Consider the following 24093-nt stretch of genomic DNA (forward strand, 5'->3'; position numbering starts at 1 on the left):
TTTTCAATTCATTAATTAACACCTGAATGATAAAATATCCCACTCAAACAGATTGAGTAAATCAAAATGAACAATTCTGATAATTTTTTCTGTATTTGCAATGAAAGTTATTTTCCTCAAAATTTGTTGAGTTTTTTGCCACGTTCAGGTCATGGTGTGTCGCTTCCACCATCTCAGCAGTTTGACTTTCCTTTAAAACGCTCTCATCATGTATAATTTGTGCAATTTTTCCCTGTAGTGCAAAGGATTTTGAGACATGACGGTATAACTTTGATTCTATTTCTGATGTCATTTTAAATTCAAGAAGGCAAAATGAAAAAAGCCCTAAACTGCAATAATTTAATGTGCATCTCCACCAGGAGCCCCACTGGCTGCCCGTGCATGACCCAGCAGGTATTTTCAGCCTGGCACTGCTTTTGTTGGCATTGATCTTGACTGGGGAGGATTTCTTATTTTCTGCTCTCACCCTCCTGACGTTTATTCCTGGAGCTCTAAGAGTTGTTGTGAGGGGTTTGGACTTTTTTGAGCTTAAGGATTCTGCTGGGGATGTTTTCCCAGTGCCCAGAGCTGCAGCCTGGCATGGGCAGAGCTGGGACACCCCGCACTGCTCTGGGTTAATTTGTCAATTCAGGAGTTCCTGCTTGGCCCTGAGGAAGCCACCAGCACCCTGGGCCACACCTGGAGCCCCAGCTGAATGTCTTGGGAAACAAAACCCATATCAGCTGGCTCCTGACACCTGTATTTTGGCAACAAACCCTTTCTGTGCCCTGCCAGGCGCTGCTGCTGTGCTACGTGGTTTTGGGCCAGTCACTTCTCACCTTTGCTCCTTTCATCCTTTGCTGTGGCTCTCCCCAGCGTCACCTCCTCGGCCCAGGGACTCCTGTACCATGTATTTACCTGGTTTGAGGAGGGTAATAATGGGTAATAATCATCAGGGCCACCTGCAGCAGGTCTGACAGGTCCAGCTGGCCAAGCATGGGCACAGCACGTTCCCTGCTGGGCTGTGCCGGGCACCAGTGCCCACAGCTCCTTCCTGCTTGCAGCTGGGCTGCCCAAAATCTGGGAGCTGGGTGGGATGAGGGAACAGAGAATGGGTGCAGGAATAGCAGGGTGTGGTGGCAGTGGACACAAAGTTGTGTGTGCTGGCTTTGCCTTCCTGCTGGACAGGCACATCCCTTGGCTTTGCCTTCCCGCTGGACAGGCACATCCTTTGGCTTTGCCTTCCTGCTGGACAGGCACATCCCTTGGCTTTGCCTTCCTGCTGGACAGACACATCCTTTGGCTCTTGGGGTGTTTTTTGGGGACCAGAGCAGCCTCCCCTGTGTGCACAGGCTGAGCCTCATTAGCAGCTCATTAGTAATGTCTCCGGAGTGATTTCTTCACTCCCTTGCCTTCCACACAGTCCCTCCTTGCAGAGGATGGTGTCCTCAGGGAAGGGTCGAGCTGAGTTTGCCTCTTGAAATACACCCACAGCCAGCAATTTGTCAGCTCCACTCCCTTGAAACCCCTGTGAGAGGGAATTGTGGAGCAGCTCAGAGTCCCCACTTGCCTTCTCATCTTTCCACATCTTCTCTGTTCCTCCCCTTTCTGCCTTCTCTGTTCTTACACTTTCCCTTCCACTTGTTCCTTGCCTCTCCCTTTCTCCTCATTTTTTCCTCTCTCCTTTCTACCCCCTTCTCTTCCTCTCTCTGTCTGTGCTGCTGGATATTCTGAGCAGTGACAGCAGCTGCTGGGAGCTGGAATCCAGGGAGATAACAGCACTGCCATGAGAACCAGCCTGCCCAGCCACAATTAGCCCTGCTGATATCTTTCACCTGGCCAGAGCTGCCTTATCATTGCTACTTCTTGGAAAATGAAGGGTCACAGATACTGATCACAGACTGCAGCATTTCCCTCCGGTTTTTGCGTTGCTGGAATCCCCTTCTGGCTCCCCTCTCCCCAGGATTAGTTCTGCATCCCTGTGGTTCAGCTGTGCTGCTGTCAGATGGAAAGCAGGCACCGGAGCTTCCCAGCGCTGCTGGCTGGAGCAGAGACCCCAGGAAAATCCACCTGGAGTGAGTGACACCACAGCCAGGAACCCTGGCAGCTCAAAGCCAGAAATAAAATAGCACAGCAGTGCTCCAGGGCCTCTCTCTGCTGAATCCTTGCCCTGTCTTTGGGAGCTGTTGAAGGGCACGAGGCAGAGGGGATTTTTCCTGTGGGGCTGATCCAGTTCCACCCTGACCCTGCAGGGAATGGATCCCTGTTCTCTAGGGATATGGAGATATTGGCAAATACTCCCACAGTTTTTTTTTTTCTCACCCTGGATGGGCTTTAGCAATTATTTCTAAAGCCTGTAAATAGTGGGGTTGTCCTTCCTGTGTTTTGGTGGCAATTTCACCTGTGTGATAAAGAGAAACCAGGGCCAAATTTGTGCTGCTGTTTCGTGGGCTGTAAGATTGCAATCAGAATAATTTTTGGTTTATCCCAGCGGCAGACTGGAGGCCCCAGCCCTCCTGTGACACCAGCGTGGCCTTGCCAGTGCCACAGGAGGGTCCCTGGCTCTGGCCCTGCTGTTTTGCTGCCGGAGGGCTGAACTGTGAGCGCGGGGGTGTGCGCCCTGCAGCGTATTGGAGCAGGGGTTGTGCAAGCCTTACTACGGCTGCAGCTGCACCTGTGGGCAGCCAGGGCCTCGTGTGGGGCTGGGGCATCTCCTGGACTGGGCTGACCCTGCCTTTCATGTGTGTCCCTGCAGCGACCGTGCGTCAGTGCCGCGCTGCTGCTGCGCTGTGGGCACACGACGTGCCTGCCCCAGAGCCCGGCAAAAGCCCTCCTTGCCCTGCCAAAGTGAGCCCTCACTGCTTTTGTGAACCCTGAAAGGGTTTTCAAGTTCACTCATTTTCTTGTACTGTAAAGAATTGCTAAGATAGAACAATACTTGCATTCTTAATTCAAAGATAAGGATGGGTGTTGCACTGGAGATTTTATTTTTCCTATAAAATCTGGGCTTCCCATTTCATCCTCTGCCCTGCCTGTGCCTCGTGCTGGTGGAGAACATGATCCTCCTGTGAGCTGCCCACAACCCTTTGTCCCGACAGAAGAAAACATAGGTGAGTCGCCAGAGGAATGTGAATCCAATAAATTGCAACATTTGGATGTTTATCTGACCCTCAGTGTTTACAAGGTTGGCTGGCAGTGGCACGAGAGAGGGTTTGACCAGTTTGTTGGTCAATTGGGCTGAAATCTGTTCTTGTCTGGTCAGTCTGGCAGTGCCCTAAGAACAGCTTGTTCCAAGCAAGCTCCTAAATGAGTTTATGTGCTGAACTGGCATCATCCCATGTTCTCACTACTGTCTCTGCTCCCTTCTCACTCCACCCCTTCAGGTTTTGATTTCTGTGCTATTGCTCAGAATAATTATTCTATTTTCCCCCCAAAATGGTCTCATCCTGCTACTGTTTTCCTTGGGGAGGTACAGCTGTCTTTTCTCCTTTAAAGAGAGGGCCTGACCTTTTTTTCCAGGCTGTGCTAAAGCTGTGATATGTGACCAGCAAAAGGGAAGTGTAGGATGGCCAGAATTCAAGCAATAGGATATATAATGTCATAAACCTTAGTAAACTTTATTGCAGATTTTTAAAAGCAGTATTCAAGACTTATCCTTGTCATACTTAAAGAGTTGTACAATTCTGGATTATGTGGAGAGGCAGGATGGATTTCCTGCTTTTCCATGGTTTGCAAATGGTCTGTGCTTAGGGAGTGCTGCATGAAAACCCCGTGCCTCAGATCAGGCATTGCTGAACGTGGGAAGTTTGAGGACAGATTATTTTCAGCCTCATCTCTTTTCTGGCTTTGACAAGACTGTCCCTGATAAGCCTGTGGAGTCAGGGAAGCTTCAGTGATTAGGAAAAAGCCTAATCCTAATGTCCTGCTGTTGTTATCAGTGGGTTGTTTTCGAGGTTCTGATGAACCCAAGATCCTTTAATTGTTACCCCAGACTCGTTGCCCAGCCCGTGTCCCACACACACAGAGCCACATCTCCTTTCCCAGGAATCTGCAGAGTCAGCCCTGCTGCCAGGGGCTGCTGGCACTCTCAGGAGCCCTTTCTTGCTGCAGAGCATTTCCAGCCTCCCTGGGCATCCTCTGCCCCCTCCAAGCCATCCTGGCTGCTTTGAATCCCTCTTTCTGTGCAGGCTGAAACCCTTTTAATGAGCTTCTGCAGACTCATCACCAGTTAGTGGCAGCTTTTGGGTCAGCAAGTGTAGGTGGGAGAAAACCACGTAATTCCTGCCATTGCTGTTGCAAAGCATCTTGTGCAGGCAGTTAATGCTGAGTGCCCAGGCAGGCACTGTTTCGTTTTCTGCATGGGGAGGCAAAGGGCAATGTTTCCTTCTCCTGTTTTTGGCCAGGGTTCTCTCCTGTGATACACGGATCAGTAGCCCCAAGGTTGGGGCTTGCTGACAGCCAGGAGCTGCTGCAATCATAAATAATAATAATAATATTTTACAGAAGTCTTGAAGCATGTGCACTGCATCCCTCTGCAAACTGATTTTGTAGTGACTTGGTTTCATGTCAGTTTAGCAAAATGCTGAATGTGCATAGTTCCTCTTCATTTTATCTTAAAATAGGACATCTAAATAAGGAGCTCTGTAGGCCTTTCCCAGTCTCTCCTGGCTGTCAGCTTTCACTGAGCTTCCCCACACCTCCCACTGCATTTTTCTCCAGGGTAGGAAGAGACTCTGCAATGTAAGTGGGATTATTCATGGGTGACAAATGTAGCCCGGTGTGACTGTGGGATATAGAAAAGCAGCTACAAACTGCAGAAAATCTGAGAGATGGAAGCGGGGTTTCTAGCAGGGATTTCGTGCCATAATGGCTCAGCTAGCAGAGGGCTGATGATATGCTGGGTTACAATGCAGCCTGGTTTTAGCTTTTCCATGAGCTGCTGCTTCCAGTGGCACTGGGGTGGGAAGCTGGTGCTGCCTGTGCCACGGGGACACTCTGCTCCTGCACTGTCAGCCCTGGGTTCAGCCCTGCTGAGGCTCCTCTTGCTCAGGGCTGGTGGCTGTGGTGTCACCAGAGCCACTGAGATGTGTGGCAGCATATCCAGCACTGCCCCTGGGGCTCTTCCTTCCAGCAGAATTCCTTAAAACAGCCTCCATCTACATGGAGATCCTCGCAGCAAAGAAAGGCTTCTTACTTGAAAAGAATTTCTAAATCAACTCCAAGCCACATTTTTATAGGGGAGGATGGTATTTACAGAAAAGGTTAAAGCTGTAACAGGCAGTATTCTTGGAGATAGGAATTCTCAGCCCTTGCAGCTTCCCATAATTTGACGTGTCTCTAACCCTCGAGTCCCCAATCAAGAAAGATATTCCCATTTCACATTCCCAATCAAGAAAGACACCAGGTTTTCATTTCAAACTGGCTGGGAGGTTCTTCCCCTCTAGAAAACTTACAGCAACAAAAAAGGTGAGGATTTCATTAATTACAAGGTTCTGCTTAGCCCCAGCCCCGTGCCAGGACCCGTTGGTGCTGGTGCTGCAGGAGGGATCTGGGAAAGGCTTTGGGAGGCACCAGAGGAACTCCTGCATCCCCTCTCCAAAATCCCCCCCCAGCTGCTCACAGGGCAGCTGCCCACCCTGGCCCAGGCTTTGCTCGAGGCTGGAGATGAGCTGAACTCATCCCTGGGGGAGCAGGCAGGAGAATTTGTGCCTGGAGCAGGTGTGAGAGAAGCCTTTCCTGCGAGAGTCTCCGAGGGGAGCATGGAAACACGAACAGAACCAGCAGTGAAAACTGAGTGGGATTTGTGTTTCTGGTGAGATGTCAGGAAATAGCTTTAGAAAATGCTCTGCTGAGAGGCTTCCCAGCGAGCTTTTAACTGTTCCCTCACCTGGGCAGATGGCTGGGACGGATTCCTCAGGCGTGACGCAGCACGGAGCTGCTCTGGAGCCGCCTGGGCTCTCCTGGCATCCCCAGGCAGAGCAGGGCAGGGAAGGGCAGCACCTGGGAACCTGGGCAGAGCAGGCAGCAGCGCTGGCAGCGGCTCTGACTCAGCTCACCGTGTGGGCTGACATATGGAAATTGCCATATACATTTGTAAATGTTTTGGTATGCCTGAGCAAGCCAATATCTGGAATTAATTTTGTTCTTTTGGGAGGCAAGACAGGGGAGCCCGTAAAGAGGATAAGTCCAAATGGATCACAAGTTTGGATACTGGGGGGGGGTTTGTTCAGCTGGCTGTGGATGCGCATTTGCAGTTTGAATTTTCTGGGTTTGGTTTTCCTCACCTCACTTGTAAAGGGACTCGGAACAAATTGAACTAAGATCACTCCAGCCTCGAAGCAGACTTGTAGCTGGTATTAAACATATTTTAGTGGGTTGTGCAATGCAGAATCCTTGCTCTGCAGTCTGTTTTAGTGTTTCTTTTTCTCCCTGTGCTTCTGCACTTTTTAATGTCAGCACTCTGTTACTGACTGTGCTATTTTGTGAGACGTGATGCCCTGAGGGGAGCTGGGGGTCCTTTCTCCATCACTAACGTTTGCCACTTTGGGGAGCAGGATGCAGGCTCACCATTTTTCATGTTAGGAGATGAAAAATAACTTTTTTTTTTGGTCGAAATCGTGGGGAGCAGGCAGAATGCAGCTACCTCAGCTGCATCACAGCCATGGTGAGGAGCAGCTCCTGCAAGCAAAAAATGCACTGGGATGGTGAATGTCAGCGAAGGGTCCACACCAGCTATTCCTTGGTCTGAGCTCACATCCCAGCAAACTCTGTGACAGCTCTGCTGGCAGGGTGCACTCTCCCGTTGGTGTTTGACAGTCCATGACAGGATTATAAAGAGCTGCTGCACCTACAGGCAAAGAAATGCTACAGGTCCTACATTGCTGCAAATCACATTTAGGCTTGTGAAGCCCATCTCATCCAAAGGCTTCAACTGGATTAGTTATTTTTAAACCCCACAGAAGGAGTGTTAAAAATGTGCTTTTTCATGCAAGCAGCCTTAAAAAAAAAAAAAAAAAAATCCGTGCTTTATGTTCTGAGGTGCTTTCTCATAATTTCCCCATCCCTTTGCTGCCTACACCCCGATACGGTATGAAAATGACTTTGGAGACAACACAAAGGGCTGTTTCTGCAGCTTGCTTTTTGTAAACCTTAGGGTTTTGCTTTTCTCCTTTGCTGAAACTCCAGTAAGCATCTAAGATTTCAATATGTGATTTAAGAGAGAATTACAGCTCCTGTGATATCCCTGCACAGAGCCACTGGCTGGTGCTTACTGATAGGTTATTAATAGCTGTCAGTGGGGAGTGAAAATAGATGTCCTCTGGTTTTAGGGTAAAATCTTGAAGGGGTGGCTGGCTGTGTGACATGAACTGAGTCTCTCATAGGCGCAGGACGAATCTTATCAGCTCTTGCAGCTTGCAGCAAGGTTTGCTGCTGTATTTGCTAATGGGTCTGGCTGGAATCCAGGGTTTGGGCTTTGGGGGCTGCCAACACCTTGGCCACAGGCAGGTGCTGTGGTCAGCCACAGATGCCCTCCCTGCTGCTCTGGGATGCACCCAGGGATGCTGGGCTGTGCCTGAAGCCAGCCTGGCTGAGCTCGGTGTGCCAGCTCCAAGGGGCTTTGGGAACCTGGGATCACCAGGGCAGTGAGGACAAACCCCAGGAGCTGCACCCCTGCTCCTGCCCCAGCCTCACCCTGCCGATCCAGAGCCACGGGGCGGCTGCAGTGACCCCAATCCATGGGGAAACCTCCTGGTGGAGGGGCTTTGTCTGAGCTGGAGAACTGCAGGAGCTTCTGCTCGCTGCTTTTCACCCTGGGGTTGGTTCTGAATCTCCCCTCCTGCCTCAAGGTCCCAGCCATCAGCAGAGAGGTCTCCCTCTCCTGGGGAATGGCACACAGCCTGTGCCCTGCTCTGAAGGGGGGATTGGCTCTGTCCCCATGTCCCTGTGGCACTGCCTGGCCGGGGGCACCAGCAGCCAGGTCACCCCAGCCCTGCTTGGCTGCGGCTGCTGGCTCAGCTTCAGAGCGCTTCCCCCACCCCTTATCTCACAGCAGCTGCAATTCCAGCTACACAAAACCCAGCCACAGACTTACTCCAAACATTTATTAGTGTTTAAGGAAAATAATAGTGTGTGAAAGGTACAGAGCTTTGTCTAAAGCCATATGCATTTTCTTTATTTACAAGCTTATTTGGCTGCAAACTCTACATGAGATAAAACTAGTATGTTTTTCTCCCAGAGATTTGGAATTAAAGACAGTTTGTCTTTTATTTATTTATTTCATTTTATTTTTCTCCTTTTAGTTCAGCACTGTAAGTTAGGACAGCATTTGCCAGGGTTTACTGCTATCTTTTTTCCTGTAGGCGTTTTGCTTCTCTCGCAGTATTTTCATTCCAGAACAAGGCTCATTCCAGATGCAAAGCATAAAGGAAACATTCATACCTTGGCTTTTAAGCTAAACCTCCTTCATGAACAGCAAGTTCATAAGGAATGTTAATTAAAGCATCATACAGTATCTAAATGGACTTTTTTTTTTTTCTCTTTTTTTTTTTTTATAAAGAATTAAGGCTATGTAGATGTCACAATAAAATAATCTCAGGTAAAACACACCCTATCTGTTAGATATGAAAGAAAGGTTTAACAATAAATAAATGATTTATGCTGTCAATAACATTATGGAACTGTATAAAACTATATTTACGCAGCTTTAAACATAAAAAAACCATACTAGTGGCATGAATATATACAACACAGGTCATGACATACGTTTAAATTATCATAGCCAGCAGTGTTCTTTTTTTTTAAATGGGGACACTATAATAAATAGAAATGTTAAATATTTACAATAATAGCATATGTGGAATCAGTAGATGAACACATAAAATCTTCACACACAGAGGAAAAAAAAAATGATGCCTTATACAAAAATCCCTCCCACCCACAGCTCCCCAATTTTCATTGACTAAACAAGGGGAATACACAATTTTCCCCACAGAACCAATGAATACAAATAAAACTGTATGCATGCTGAGGTGATATGTTGACTGAGACATTCAAAGATGTAGATCTCTGTTTGGTTCCCATTGATGAATCAAGACCTCTAATGACAGAGGGATCTTATTTTAGTTCAATGCAAGAACATTGGTAGCAAGTTGTTGTTTCTGGTTTGTGTTAGCTTTTTTTTATTTTTTTTTTTTATCATTTTTTGTGCTAAAATGCTTGGATTGTCTTTTTGGTTTGAGCTTGTTCTTCGTGGTGGTGCTATGCCACCAAGGGGGAGAGGACACTTGCAGGAAACCCACGGAGGCACGTGCCAGAAACCTTCTTGGGGCACCACCAGCAGGATTTTGGAGCAGAGGAGGTGGCCAAGAGAGTCAGGCCCACACCAGGGTGTTCTGTGGGGCAGCCTGGGTGTCCCAGGGGTGGCTGAGCTGTCACCAGCCCCACGGGGCAGACGCCACACTCACTGCAACATCACCGAGGTCTTTGCTGCTACAGCACCTGGCCTGATCCCAGCTCTTCCCACTGAAGCCAAATGAAAATTTCATCACAGAACTTTGCTAAAATCGGGCAGGATCGAGGCCAGGTCTCTGAGCAAAGACCTGGTGATCACAGAGACACCTTTTCAACTCAACTGTCCCCTCTTGCCTCCTACGTGGTCGCTATTTAAAGCGGTGCCTCCAAGTTCTGCGGGTGGATCCCTGCATTAAACCCTGAATGTAGCTATTAGGAGCCGTGCTCACTTAGCAGGAACTGAAATCTGAGTTGGAAATTGTAGCCAAATTCCAACACCCTCCTCTCCTGTTTATGCAGCTCCTTCCCACCATGCAGCAAGACGTACGTTGGTTCATGGGTACGTTCTGTCTCTGCTGAACTGCCTTCCTGCCCCCACAGCTTTCCTCCCAAACTTTCCAAATGAGAAGGCTCCAATCCCCAGTGTGATTCCCACTTTCTAAGAAAACCTCCCTTTTTTCCTCTAGAGGAAGCTGAGAGCTCACCCTCCTGTCCCTGTGGGTGCTGCAGCCTCCCCTTCCAGTACAATATCTGGGAATATAGGATTGCAGAGCTGCAACCTGAGAATAACAATTGCATAGGGGGTAGGAGAGATATGGCCAAACACCTCATTCACACTTGAAACTGCTTAAAGACAATCAACTCTTGACACTCTTCACCTTTCCTAACTCGTTCTGTGGAGATTGGTTGTCGTTACCTGCACAAGAATTACAAAACCCAAGTCAATCCCCTCTCCTTGTCTTTGGCATTTGGATAAACCAAGCTATAGGCAGGTTAGAGTGGGGCTCCACATCCCAGCAAACCACACCACACTGCTAAGGAGAGGCAGGCTTCTGATGGGCCTTCAATGCAGCCCTGATAAGAACTAAACATATGGGGATTTATAGGGTCCTTTGCTGTCTGAGCCCACACCTGCCCCTTCAGGCTTGGGCTGTGAGGGTGGAAGACCTGTATCACTGAAGGGGCAGATGGAAGCAGAGAATATGCACAGGGCTGTCAGAGGTGCATGAGAATGCTTTTGGGGGTCCTCCACACCCTGTGCAAGTCTTAACAGTCACGTTGCCTTGTCTGGAAGCTGATTACTTGCCTTTGAAGTGACTGGGTATGGTTCTGTGATCAGCAAGTGTCAAGTTATGCAGCTGTTAAAAACTAACAGGGGGCACTTAAAACCAGGCAGCGTTGCCCAGGTGGGAACAATGGCTCAGAAGTTACTTCAGAGAGAGTGGTGGAGCTCCAGACCACACGGTTCCTGGGCCAGAGACAGGGCAGCTCCTTCATTAGAGAGCTTCACACAGAGAGCCCTGAGCTCTGGCGTTCCCAGCCACAGGCAGAAACCAAATCCCCCTGGAATTCAGCCATCTGCTGTGAGGCTGTGCCCTGAACCTTTGGAGGTGCTAAGCCACAAGCAGCCACATGCAGCCTGGCAGAGCCCGCTTGGAACCTTCTCCCCTGCCAAGGAGACCAAAGGGAAAAAAAAAACCCCAAATGAAAAAAAAAAAAAACAACAAAAACCCCAAAACCAAACCCAACCCAACAAGATCCTAAATTTCAGATGATGTCCGTTTCATAACAAAAAAAAAAAAAAAACAAAATAAAAAGGGGGAAAGAATTTAGCTGGAGACATTTTGCCACCCGAGCGCCGAGTTTGCTGGATCGATAACCCATTGCCACTGCTCTCCCTTTGCTACTATATACACACTGATGCCGAGGTCCATAGATATCTTGCAATGCCCTGTGCTTGACCTCTGAATGGGAAATGCTTTGGAATGTCCATAGACAGGAGGATGGAATCAAGGGAGGAGGTTTCGGGGAGGGGAAGGGGGAGCCGGTGCCTCTTTTCACCTCCGGATGTCGGAGAAGTCGGACAGTTCGTCTGCCCGGTCCAGGATGCCGTGGGCCCCTTTGGGAGCGTGGCCCCCAGCTTTGGCCCGGGCGTTGGAGTGGCCCTTGGTACCTCTCTCTGCCTTGGCTGCTCGTGGGCTCTCCCTGTGCTCGGCGTCGGCGTGGGCCGCCATGTCCCCGCGGCCTGCAGCGGCCCTGCTGCCTTCCCCCGCCTTCCTGTCGTCCCCGTGCACGGCCGAGGTGCAGAAGCTCAGGATGGAGCAGAGGCTTCCCCAGTTCTGCTCGCACTGGGCCTGGACGCTCCTGGTTATTGCCTTTTTCACCTCCTCGCCGCAGGTCAGCAGGATGTTCACTAGGTCAACGTAAGGCCTGCGGGGAAAGGGGAGCGGTGAGAGAAAAGTTAAAAATCCACCCCAGGGAATCGGTGAAGAATCTGCCTCACCCTCCCTGGGCACAGCAAATCCAGTGGTGTGAGTCCCTGGCAGCCCCTGACTCAGCAGCAATTCTGCCCACGTTAATTATGGAAAATCCCATATTCTAATCAGGCATTTTGCTGCAGGAAATGCACGGTGGCATCCTGTCAAAGCCTCTCTGGATTGATCTTGCTTGCTCTCCCCCTGGAGATACTCTGGGAGAACTGGAATGTTCACCAGAGAACAGATGAGCACTTGCTCGGCAAGTGGAAGAACTGTCTCACACTTTCTGCCTCCTTCTCTTTCCATACCCTCCCATCCTTGTCACTCAGGACAGCAGGCAAAGGACACTTGCTCCTGCCCAGGGCCATCAGCTTCACCAAGCAGGCTCTGCATTTGGGTGAATGGCAGCTACAGAGCATTCTCCAGCCCCAGTCTGCAAGAGGGAGGCATTTTCTCACTCAGCTAGAGACTCTCTGGCTTTCCTCATCATCTCTGGAGCACTGGGTGCTGATCTCCATCACAGGCAAGATCCTATCTGGACCCAGGATCTGCCTGAACAGAGCTCAGACAAATGGAATCCACTTTGGTGGCACTTTTTTCTTCCCACACCAAGTCTTATTTCTTCATTTCCTTACAGAGCTTTCAGTATCCACCTTTTCCCAGCCAAACAAGGCCTCAAAACGTGCCCTGGCTGAATCCCCACTGTGCTTCTCACCCACCCCTGAGTGTCCCCAAGGCACCAGCAGCTTGAGCACAGGCACTTGGGCTTCTCAGCCACAGGTCACCGAGTGCAGCAATTTTAAAATACTTGTGGTCACAAGTTTTGTGGGTCAATATTGATGTTGTCTATTGACACAACTGCTCAGCTGCTTGCAGCCCCAGAAGGACGTGCTTAAAAATCTTCCACGGCAGGAACCAGCCACAGCACAAGGGGAAAACTGCCCGGGGTCAGCAGTCGTGGCTGTGTGGGGTGGGTGGTGAGGCTGCCCCTACTGGGCACCCCATCCACCAGCTCTGCTGCCTGTGGACAAGTCTAAATCTCTTCTCATTAACTTAAGACACAAGAGATGAGGAAAAACCAACACATTATGCTCAGTGTCTAACTTTACCAACCGCTTAAACTCATTTTGAATCGCTAATCTTGGAGAGCCACCTATTCCCCCTATCTCAAAATAGTTCCCATGGTTGGATTGTTCCTACTGCTCAAAAAAAAAAAAAAAAAAAAAGTTACTTGGAATGCAGCAGGGACCAATCTGCCAAGGCCTGTCACCACTTCCACCATAGCAAATCAGCCTGACCCCCACAGCTGACTCAGGAGGAGGCTTTGCTGCCCGACCGCGTTCCGAACACTCATCGGGAGAGAACAGCCAGGGCACAACAGAGAACAAGCCTGAGAGCTGCCACTTGCTCCTCTGCTCTCAGGGTTTTGTTTTAAATGTAAAGCAGCAGATAAGAGAGAGCTGAGCACGTTGCATACAAAGTGATCCAGCAAAAGGACATAAACCTCTGTCCCTCCCAAGGAATGAGCTCTTGAAATTGGGCATAACCTCTGCAGAAATCTTTGTAAGAAAAAAGGTCGCTGGTATGACTAAAAAGTGGCTCAGCTGCCAAATATTTCAGGTATTCAGAGCCTGCCAGAGCCCTGCGGATTAATACTGGCCCATTTCTCCTTGCCTGTTTTACTTTCTGCATTTCAGCCGGCCTGACCAGAGCACCTGAACTGAGCACAAGGCTGCGAGTCAGCAGACGTGATTTTATTTCCAGCTCTGCCACACTTGCCTATTGATCTCGAACAAGTTCCTTAATTCAAGAGCTTCAGAGATGGCCTCTAAATTTAGGGGAGGTGAGGAGGCTGGCTGGTTCTATTTGGGGAGTCCCGCATAGGAGAGCCGAGCTCCCACTCCGGGAGATGCTGGAGCGTAGGAAGCGCTAAATGAGATCATGCAAATTATAGGTGTTCAGCTGAATGACCCTCTCTTCTCCAACCAACAACCCCCCAGCTCAGCTCCCCAGAAATAAGCAGCTGCCTCTGAGCATTCCTGCTTGAGCCTGTTCATAAAACAAGGATAACTCACTCCTCCTTGGACAGGCTTTTGGCTCGCACGGTTCTTTTCATCCCCAAATGATGGGGGGGTTAATTGGTGCCAAGTACCCAATTTATAGCTGCTGACACAGCCCAGGCAGTGCCCAGAGAGGTGCTGCTGGGCAGGATGGAGCCCTGCTGCCCTTCTCCCCCAGCCAGCAGGATGCTGCCCATGGCCCTGGGCACAGCAGCTCTGCCCCCAGCCATGCCTTTGATCCCAGCCTCAGGAATGTCCAGGGAAAGGGCTTTGCTTTCAGGCCACCATGTCCAGCTGGAACAAACCACAGCACAGGATTTATGGGAGCAAATTGGCACTGAAGCATCTCTCTGCAACTGCAGCTGAAATATTAGTGGGGGGTGGTTTTCAGCACTAAGGGAAGCAGAGCACAGCTCTTTTGGGTAGTGAGGAAAATAAAATGCAAGGCTAAAATTCCCAAAGAAGTGATTCTGCAAAAAAATTTGTCTCTCGTGACTGCTGGGATTTGAGTTTCTGTGCTAATATCAAGGCACAGAGGTGTGGTAGGAAGATGCTCTAAGGTTAAGCCTGATGCCAGGCTGTGGCTCAGCCTTGTTTCAGGAGTGAGATGTTCACCTGCAAGAAAAACAGGCTCTGATTTTTGCATTTGTGCACAAAGAGTCAGTGCAAACAGCTTGTGCTTGGTTTGTTGCTGTCATGCAGCAGCTTTGATCAATTGCAAGTAGGATTTGTGCCTGCCATTCCTTGGAGGACAGCTGTGCTCCCAGTCAGAGGAATGAAGTCCTCAAAAATCTGACTTGTGCCTTCATTTTGTACAACCCCATGTTTTATTAAAAAGCATCTGAGATTAATAAAGAATAAGATGAATGGGAGATTACCTGGGGGACTGCAGCTCTTTCAGGGACAATTAACTACAAGACATTTCAAAGTATGTATTTAAAGAAGAAATTATCATCTTGCTGACAACTTTGCATAAACCTTCTTCCCCCTTCTCTAGTTGTCACCTCTAACAGGATACTGAGGTCAAAATGATGCCTTTGAGCTCAGAAAACAAAAAAAGCATTGTGAGATGCCTCTGGAAATGGCAGACACCCATGCTGCATTTGCCAGAGCACCAAGGGGACTGGCACATCCAGCTCCAACTCATTTCACCCCCTTGCACAGCCACATCTCACCCCTGGTACACAAACCTCAAGGGGCCCTGCAAAGAGAGCTCTGCCTTGGTGCTGCACATGGGAAAACAAGAGGTGCTGAAGGCCAGAAGGAGGTGAAACAGCTCTTGGGCAGATGCACAGCCCACTGGCACTCCTGGAAGGAGCTCCCACGCTCTGACTGCACCAGCACGGAGGCACTTACTCATGCTGCAGCAGGTCTTTGAAGTGAATCATCTCCACAATGACCTGGACGTTCTCCTTGGCAGCAGAGCAGAGGTCATGCTTCAGGTAGCACTCCCGCTGTAACTGGAACACCATCTCTTTAATGGCAGGGCACTTACGGCTGATGCAGCTGAATTTATGCCTCAAGGCATGAGCCTTACACTTCAGAGCGTCTTTAATGAAGGATTTTCCCTGAGAAGGAAAGAAATGGAGTAGGTCTGTATTTTTGTCCATTAAGCACAGCAGCTGATTTATGCCCAGCCAGCTGCTTCTCTGCAGGACAATGTCAAGGGTTATTACAGAGCTAAGGATATCACTGCATGGCTTTCCCCTTCTTCTCTGTTTCTCTGCCCTTAAAGACCCTGCCAAGTTACCCAGCTTTGCTGCCCTAGTGGATCTGAAACACTCAGGGCTTCCTCACTGCTCCTCTGAGCTTTCCTCTGCCCCAGCAGCTGAATGCCCAACGAGGGAAAGAGCAAAAGTAAGCACCTTGAAGTAATTCAGTGCTGGAGTTACTGGATTAATTTGCTTCCAGGGTGGCAGAACAACAGGTTCACGCAAAGGAGAGGGCATCCTGCCATGCTGAGCTCCTCAGGACCACAAGAAGATACCATTCAGTAACTGCAGGGTTTTTTTTCATTTTAAAATTAGTTTACAAACTCAGAGACAGGTATGCATTGACTATATGCACCTGCCCTATTCCCCAGCTATCAGTACTTTCTTCCTCAGAGAGGGACTCAAATCAGCACTAATCATCATCATCATAATCCTACAGCGTCTTCATGCCTGTTGCAAGAAATTCTAGGTGAGATTAAGAAAACCACACCAAGAAGCTAAAAATTAAGTTGGAGGGAAGCTGCTTTAGCAGCATCTCTTTAACCATTGTGACTCCTTCACTCAGTTATGGTGGGCATCAAACCTCACCTTCCTTTCCTCTTTTATTGGACCCTGTAGCTACAGCTCTGCTCAGACTCCCTGTGCCTTGCTGAGAACAGGCCATGGAAGGCAATGCCTCCAGCTCTCCATCAGCCTCAGATTCTTGATGCAGGTGCTCCATGAAGACCAAAGCCTTGCTCCTTTTTTATCCCACTGCCCCAGCTCCACTGACACTAAATAAGATTCACCCAGACCGGCAAGCAGATGTTGTCCCCAAATTATTTCAAGTCAGAAATGTTTCTTGCTCATCCAAGAGCTGCTTCACCCCTTTCTGTTTCCCATAGCAAAGGCACTCCCTTGCCCTTCCCTCTAGGAACAAACACACACAGCACAGTAGGCAAATAGGGGTGAAAAAGAGAATTCTTATATAAACCCAAACTGACATCAATTCTCAGGTTTCATAGCAGAGAACAGAAAATGGCCAGTGTTAGTCTTGTCATTTAATGCAGCTTGAAATAACTGGGGATGGTACAGAGAGGAGCTGTGAAAAGCCATGTCATAGCAGAGGCTAAAGTCACCTTCATGTTAAATAAAGCTGCAGGGCTTTAAGTCTCCTGCTCTGCACTGGAGACAGGCTGTGTTTGATGAGCAGTACCAGGGGATCTGGCATCAATGGCTGCTCTCAGCCTCCACAGGCACCATTCCCTGCCTTCCCAACTTTCCTTCCCTACTCCTTTGGTCAGCTCTGTCCACTGACAGAAACACTGTGCAAAAATAAACGAGTGTTTTCTGGAAGCCCCTTGGAAATTAGGTTGAAGGTTTTCAGATACCCACAAAAGCAGCAATTCCCATTTTAATGAGTAGCCAGGCCCTTGGTACATCCTTGAGCATTTGAACCTAAAGCTCCAGCACTCCCAAAAAGTGCTCCCTGCACCCCTCATGGGACAGGCTGCATCCTGAGGACAGCTCTGCTTTGTGCCACACTTTGAGCAGTGCCATGGAGCTGGTGCTTTTAGTCAAGTTATTCTGGAAGCTGCCTGCTCAGGCCAAATGCCGCTGGCCTGTCGGAATGTTCCCTTCCCTCCGCTCTGAAATGGGAGAGGAGGTTTACAGGACATAATAACAGGATGGCTCAATGATGCATAAATGGTCTGGGGAGAAAATGAAGGAGACAAACTTAATGCCACATACCATGGAAGTAACGTATTTTAACGTCAGGGCTCAAACCCAAGGCTTGCTTGGGTACAGCAGCTTTAGGGGGTTGCCTGGGCTGGTTGTATGCAAGTCTTGAGGGCCAACTTTAGTAATTGTTGGGAAATACTGAGATAATTCTAACTTAATTGGGAGCCCAAGTTGCACCTCATAGTCAGCTTTGACATGGTGTAGAGGCTTAAGCCACCCAGGTTTCTTAAACCCATGTTTGGCTCTATGAATGGTTCTGCTGGAGTTATCATGGGTACAGGAGGTGGAATGGATCCAGGCAGCTGCAGCTACAACCAGCCTGTCTCCTAGGACAGGCTGCTGCTTTATCACTGTCCTGAGGTCCTGATTCTGGACCTTTCAGCCAAAAAATTCCTAGTGAATCAGTGAATCACAGCAAGCAGAGCAGCTCTGTGAATTTTTTGGTGCAAAGGTGTGTTAAGGAGCTGCAGCACATGCCAAGTGTGTGTTAGAAGCAAGCAGGCAGGTAGGACATGTCCCCGTGTTACCTGGGCATCGAATTTTCCAGCGTTGTGCAGGAATGTCATGCAGATCTCGTGTAAGCCTCGGATCTCGCAGGAATTGTTCTCAAAGCATTCAAACACTCCACATCCCACATCGCCAGCATTGACCAGGCAGTGCTGGATTTCAGCTAAAACGAGCATTGGTGAGAGTTAATCTGGAGAACTCTTCACAGGAACTGGTGGTGGGTAGAGAGACAAGAGTTGTTTTGCTACCAACATCAATTTGAGAGAAAAATGCGTGACAATGGTTAATCGTGCCCGCTTTTCGCAGGAATTAGGCCAAAACTTGGGTGTATTACGTTATGAAAGTGATATCCAAGAAAGAAATGCCAAATCCACTATGCTTACGTCAAACTATTTCACTTGAGAACTGTCTCATGCTCTTGAATTCCTCAGGAGCAAAGGACAGGCATGATTTTTGCTCTCTGGCTTGTGCAAAGCCCCCCTGGCAAATTTAAGTGCCAAAATGAGAAGCCCAGGGCCCAGCCAGCCAAAGTTTTTCATTTTTGGTACTTTGAGCAAGTTTCTGGTCATTTAGCACAACATTTTTTACAGACCTCTGGGTTTTGCCTGTCAGGATGACTCTCAAGTTAATGGCAAAACTCCCACTGATAGATAAAGTCCTTTGCACCAGGAGTTGTATTAAAATGCAACTGTGTGCTCAGCTATGCAGAAATCAATAGAAAATATTTATATTTCTATGTGTAGTACATAAAATAGATGTACTGGAGCTAGCAGTTACATATGTGTTCATTCTGCCCTTTCAGATGTTATGTAATACTGCAAAAAATGCTGTCTAATACTCACTTTCAAAAAAAAGAAAAAAAAACCCAAATCCAAACCAACCCCAAAATCTAATTCTTAACATGACAGTTTCTGGTCCTTTAAAAAAAATGGATGTAGTAGTACTGCCAGAGGGAAGGTGGTTGCTCAGAAAGCCTGGGGATAAAGTTAAACAGGGGCAGCTTTTAGATCAGAACTGAGGATGCTAAGAATTCCCGTACTCTGTGCCCTGTGGTACCTTTAATTAAAGTTCGCCCTTGGGAGCCAGCCTAATCCCCCTGGAACCGCAGCGTGTTTCAGCCATCCCCAGCCTCCCCCTCTGCCATGCGGTCCATTTGCAAGTCTTTACAGCAACTTTCGGTCTAATTCCTACCCGCTGCAAGGCAGAGCGCGGAGCCGCGGATGGAAGCGCGGAGCCTGCCGGAGTTCTCACGGCCCCCCCGCCACCCGCTCGAACCCAAATCATCACCGCCGCACTTTTTTCTTTTTCGCTTTTCCCCCCCACCTTTGATTTTTTTCCCCCTTCTACCTGCCCTGAAGTGCATCTGGGGGCGGCGCAGGGGTGGGATGCAGGGGTTGTCTGAGCACAGAGGGAAAGCCGGGGGGGAAGGAAGGGGCACTGGAGCCCTTTGTGGAGCGCTGCGGAGCGCGGAGCCGGGCGCGCTCGGGGCCGGGAGCGCGGCTCCGGTGCTTGTGTTGGCATCCGGATGCAAACCCTTCGCCGGATCACATGTCCTGGCTCCAGCGTGCTGAGAACTGCACAGTGCCGTGATTCACATGTGGCAGTCCCTAATGGGCATTCGTGCATTCCTGCTCGTGTGTGTTTAAACACGTCTCGCAGCACGGAGAGTGTTAAAAAAAAAAAAAAAAAAAAAAAAAAAGGGGAAAAGGGAGGGGGGGCGGGATGAAGGAGGGGGGGAAGGGAAGCGTCTGGATCCCGCGCTCTCTCTTTGCACGGCTGGGAAGCGATCCAGCCAAGTGCACGCCCCAACTCTCTCTTCCTAGGCAGATAATGCCCGGGGGAGGGAGCGCGGGGGGCGGGAGAGGAGGAGAGAAACCCCCGGCCCGTTGCATCATTGCCCGGCTCCCTCCGGAGGGGGCAGAGCCCCGGTCATGCCCGGACCCTCCCGGCTTTCCCCGGCCCTCCACCCGCTTCCCAACGCCGCGCCGAGAAACTTTCTCCTCCTCGCCGGGCTCGCAGCATCTCCGCGGGGCTCCGGCCGCGCTGCGAGCCGGGCGCGGGGCCGCGGCCGGGCACGGGCAACACGTGCTTGGCAGAGCCGGGCTTTAAAGGTAATTAGGAGCGAGCTCCGATTTCCTGCGATGATTTACGCCTGACAGTCGGACAGCGAAATAAAACGCCTGTCATAACTCGACGCGGCTGCAGCAGCAGCAGCCGAAGCAGCAGCAGCAGCGAGGGGAGGGGGACACGCAGAGGCCAGCCCGGTGCCCCCCCGCCGTACCTGTGTTCTGCAGGGACAGGCGCCCCTTCTGCTGCGGGGTCCTGTCCTGCGGCCCCTCCGGCGGGTGCGTGGCCTCAGTGCCCGCGGCCGCCCGGGCGCTGGCCAGCAGCAGGGCCAGCAGCAGCGCCGGGGCCAGCAGCAGCAGCTTTCCGCCGAGCTCCGCGCACATGGTCGCGCCTTCCCCCCGCCGCCGCCGCGTCCTCCCCCGCGGGGTGCCGCACCCGGGCCCAGCGCGCTGCTCGCCGCGGCCCCGCGAACCGCATGTGCCCGGCGCGGCGGCGAGCGCGGAGTGGCGGCGGCGGCGCCGGAGGGAGCCTCAAATATCCCCGCCGAGCCCCGGTGTCACTCGCATGAGGGAGCCGAGCAGGTGTCGCTCCGCGCCGCGGCCAATGGCAGCCGCCGCCCCGCTCCGCCCGCCCGCCGGGGGCCGGCCCGGCCCCGCCGGCAGGTTGCAGCCGCCCGCCCCCCGCCCCACCCGCGCCGCGCCGGGGGATGGGGGTGCCGGGGGAGGGAGGGATACCAGGAAAAAAATAATTAAAAAAAAAAAAAAAAGGTGAAAAAGCGCGATTTTGACACGCTCATGAGGGAGGCGGCAGCCAGCGGACGGTCACCCCCCCACCCCCTCCGTGGGGAACTTCGGGGCGCTCCAGCCGCGCCGGCCTTGCGAGAGGAGCAGCGGGGTGCCCGTGCCCGGAGCCGGCTGCCAGCGCCGGCCGTCCTGCGGCACTGCCGCCTCATGGCAAGACTTGATTTCAAAGAAAAAAAAAATTCCCTTTCCGAAGCAGCTATTGCAATGACTTTCTTGGAAATCTTCCACTCCCTCGGTTTTTTCCCCCCCCCCCACCCTGAGATTTTGTACTCTGCTTGCTGCGAGGGGATTTGGGCCAAATGCATCACTTGAGGGGGGAAAGTGGTACCCTGGGAGCACACCCGGATGGGCGAACAGGGACGGACGCTGCTTTCCCGGGGGGGAGTAGAACCCCTTTCAGACCATGGCGAGAGCATCACCCTTGCGACCCCCCCAGCAGCTCTGGCTGCTCCCTTTTGTCCGGTAGCTGGATCGGGGTGGGGGGGACACGCTCACACACACCATAGGAAAATCCGTAGCAGGTGATGAGAAGTGCCGCGCTGGCTGGGGAGGGGCGAGCGTGTCTCCCCTTGCCCTGCCGTAATGCACATCAGATGTTTCATCAGACCCCGCCGGCCCCATGCGCTCCTGCCGCCCCCGAGCCCCCGGCAGTGCCGGGGCGCGCTGTGCCGGGCCGGGGGCGGGGGTCCCGCCGGGGGGGCGCAGCTAGGAATGCCTCCAGCTGCTGCTGCCGCCCGCTTCCTCACAGCTGTCAAAATGCACTTGAGGAAATCCACTCACACCTCCCCGAGCAAGGGTCTCCTCGGCGGGACGTGACACCGCGCCGCAGGACCATGGCTCCACGGCTACGCACCAGCAGGCACGTCCTGACACCCCCTCGCAGCCCCCGGGCAGCCCCGGCCTCCCCCGGGCTTGTCTCAGGCCCACGGGGGTTTGTGTGCCGGGGCTGAGCGCTGCGAAGTTTTATTTTAATTTTTTTTTTTTTTTTAAATCCTTGCGGAGGGTTTGACATCGCAACGTCTTTTTTAAGGTTGAAATTCTTAACGGCGGTGCCAAGCTCGTGTGGAAATTCCCTTTTATCAACATGCTGCTGCCTTCGGAACTGCAACTTGCAGCTTTCCTCTAAGGAGCTGGCTGTGCCAGCGAGGATGGCTGCAAAGCCCCCGTGCCCCTGGGATGGGCTCTGCCCTTTCTAACAGCAGGGCTATTAAAGGAATAGGTTTTTCTTCTTCACTTGTACCTCACCCGGAGTGCCTGGCCCTTCTTTTGTCCTTGTTCCCTTACTATTTATACTGCTGAAGAGTTTTGCTATTTAATTGCCTTTGCTAGGTCTAACTTAGCTCGAGCGTTGAAAGACCGGGGGCTGGATGAGTTGAACTCAGGCAGGAGAATTTAAGGGATGGCAGTTTTTCTCTGTTGCAGGAGATAGCAGCCAATGCACTGCTTCTAACCAGTGAGTTTGTATTATATTTATATAAAATATATTTTTTCCTGGTGCCTGGCAAATGATGCTTTCTCATAATGCTGTTTCCCTGCTGCTTTCAGTCTGATGTCCTCCTGCAGCCACTCCTCATCAATCTTTCTGCCTCTTTTTAAAGTTACAATTTTTGGACATGCTTTACCCTTTGGACTTTTGAATTTTGTGCAGTCTCCGTCCTCCAGACCCCATGTTCCTCCCTCTGCTTGATTCCTCCCATCAGGTCTCCTAATTTCTCAGGACATGTCCTTCGAGCCTCACAACCCTAGCTGCTCCTCCTTTTCAGCCCCTATTGTATTAATCGCTGCAATCAAGGTTAATTTAACATCTTTTCCTTACCAAAACCGTGCCTAAAATAGCCCCTCATGGTGTCACTTTGGGGGAGAAATCTGCTGGCTGCCAGCACATTGAGCATTTCCCATCTCCTCCTGCTCAGCGGAGCAGGGCAGAGGGTGGCACTCAGAGCTGCGGGATTTCCCTGCTTTTCTCTCTCCCCACGTCACTTCCAGGGTGTTCCTGGGTTTAGGGGTCCTGGTGCCATCCAGCCCTTCCTTAGGGAGTCGGGGAGCTGTGGCTGCACTTGGGAGGTGAGTGCTGTGAGGGATCCACAGGTCATGCTCCAAAAATTCTGGCATCTCTCGGAGCGTGGTGTAACTCGCTCCCTGGCAGCAGGATGGACTGCCCGGTGATTTTATGGAATAGTTACCAATCCCAGTGATTTAGGGATGTCTGAACCCCAAAGGCACTGCAGCTTTGCTCCAGCACTGGGAGCTTGTGTGGACACAGGAGCCTGACTGCAGGGTGGTGCCCAGCTGCGAGGCGTTTGAGGACACGTTTGAGCAGTGACACTTGGAGAGGACCACAGCTCCTTCCAGAAGTTCTGAACACCTGTTGGCTTTCAGGAATACACTCTGAGCTGCCTTTGGTTAGCATACACAGGCTTTTCTTTTTAAGAGTGTTTCATAACTCCATTGAGGCTTCATATGATCAAGCAGTGGCACGAGCGTTTTGCAACTGCCTTGAAATGGGAAGCATTTAATTGTTTGGCGTCTTTGGGGAGATGAGCTGCCCTCATGACTATTAAGAGGGCTGTGTCCCTGCAAGGCCGTTGCAGGCAGGTGAAGGCTGAGGAATGCTGTGCAAGAGGCTCCAGCACACAGGGAGAGAGCAAGCACACCCACTTCTGAAGGACAGAGAGGCCGATGACTTCAAAAGGGAAGAGGATGCTGTGGGGAAGGTGTGCCAAGGTCTGCATTCTGGGCTTTCTATCTGTGACTAAACACATTTCACACTAGAGTTAGAGTGAGCTGTGCTGTGCAGCCCCAGCAGCGCAGTGGGATTTCATCAGACTCGAGGAAAATAAGCAAGGCAGGGGAATTGAATGTTGCCTCTTCTCCTGGGTAATTTTCCCACCTCGAGGCTTAGTGCAAGGTGCTGACTTGCAAATGACACATCATTACGAGGCCAGCCCGGAGCTGCAAAGCCCTGCTGGGAACGTGGTCAGGAGATCGGGGGAAGCTGCCTCTTGGACTTGGTTCCTCCTGGTGTGGGACCTGCTCTGGGAACATGTTGATTTAATTCCCACAAGCTGGTTCTCGGATGGTGCGAATAAAGCTGCTGACAGTGACTGAAATGGGATTCGACACTGGAGAACCTGTTAGGCTCAGTAAATGTAGGGCTGTTGAGAGGCTTCAAAGGGTTGTATTTTAAGCCACTTTTCCCCTCTCATCATCGATTTTGAGTTTCTGGTAACTAGTTTTTATGAGGAACGAGCAGAAGTTGACCATAAAGTCACAGAAAATGAAATTTATGAAAAGCCAAAGCTAATTATATTAAAAATGCCTCATATATTCTCTTCCTGATTGCTTGTGTAAAAATCATATATTTGAGAAATGTTCTCAATGAGTTATGCACAGGTTTAAAGCTGTTGTGGCTTCTTTGATAAAATATGAACCATTGGAAAGATTTATAAGAGTCAGAAATGCTGCAGAGTATTTC

At 50.7% G+C, this 24093-nt stretch overlaps 1 protein-coding gene across 2 annotated transcripts; it reads right to left on the bottom strand.

Annotated features, from left to right (window-relative positions):
• Positions 1-8094: 8094 nt before the first annotated feature.
• Positions 8095-20198, bottom strand: STC2 (stanniocalcin 2). Of its 2 annotated transcripts, none has more exons than XM_058034777.1 (4): positions 20030-20198; positions 17769-17911; positions 15164-15375; positions 8095-11700 (listed from the first exon to the last, which is right to left on the bottom strand). In XM_058034777.1, the coding sequence occupies exons 1-4, from the start codon at positions 20196-20198 to the stop codon at positions 11328-11330; spliced, it is 897 nt and encodes a 298-aa protein (XP_057890760.1). In that variant the 3' UTR covers positions 8095-11327. The 2 variants fall into 2 exon arrangements, with proteins under 2 accessions (XP_057890760.1, XP_057890761.1); XM_058034778.1 differs by lacking the exon at positions 20030-20198 and adding an exon at positions 19096-19205.
• Positions 20199-24093: the final 3895 nt, after the last annotated feature.

The sequence above is a fragment of the Melospiza georgiana genome, chromosome 15 (assembly GCF_028018845.1).
Source record: "Melospiza georgiana isolate bMelGeo1 chromosome 15, bMelGeo1.pri, whole genome shotgun sequence".
NCBI lineage: Eukaryota > Metazoa > Chordata > Aves > Passeriformes > Passerellidae > Melospiza > Melospiza georgiana.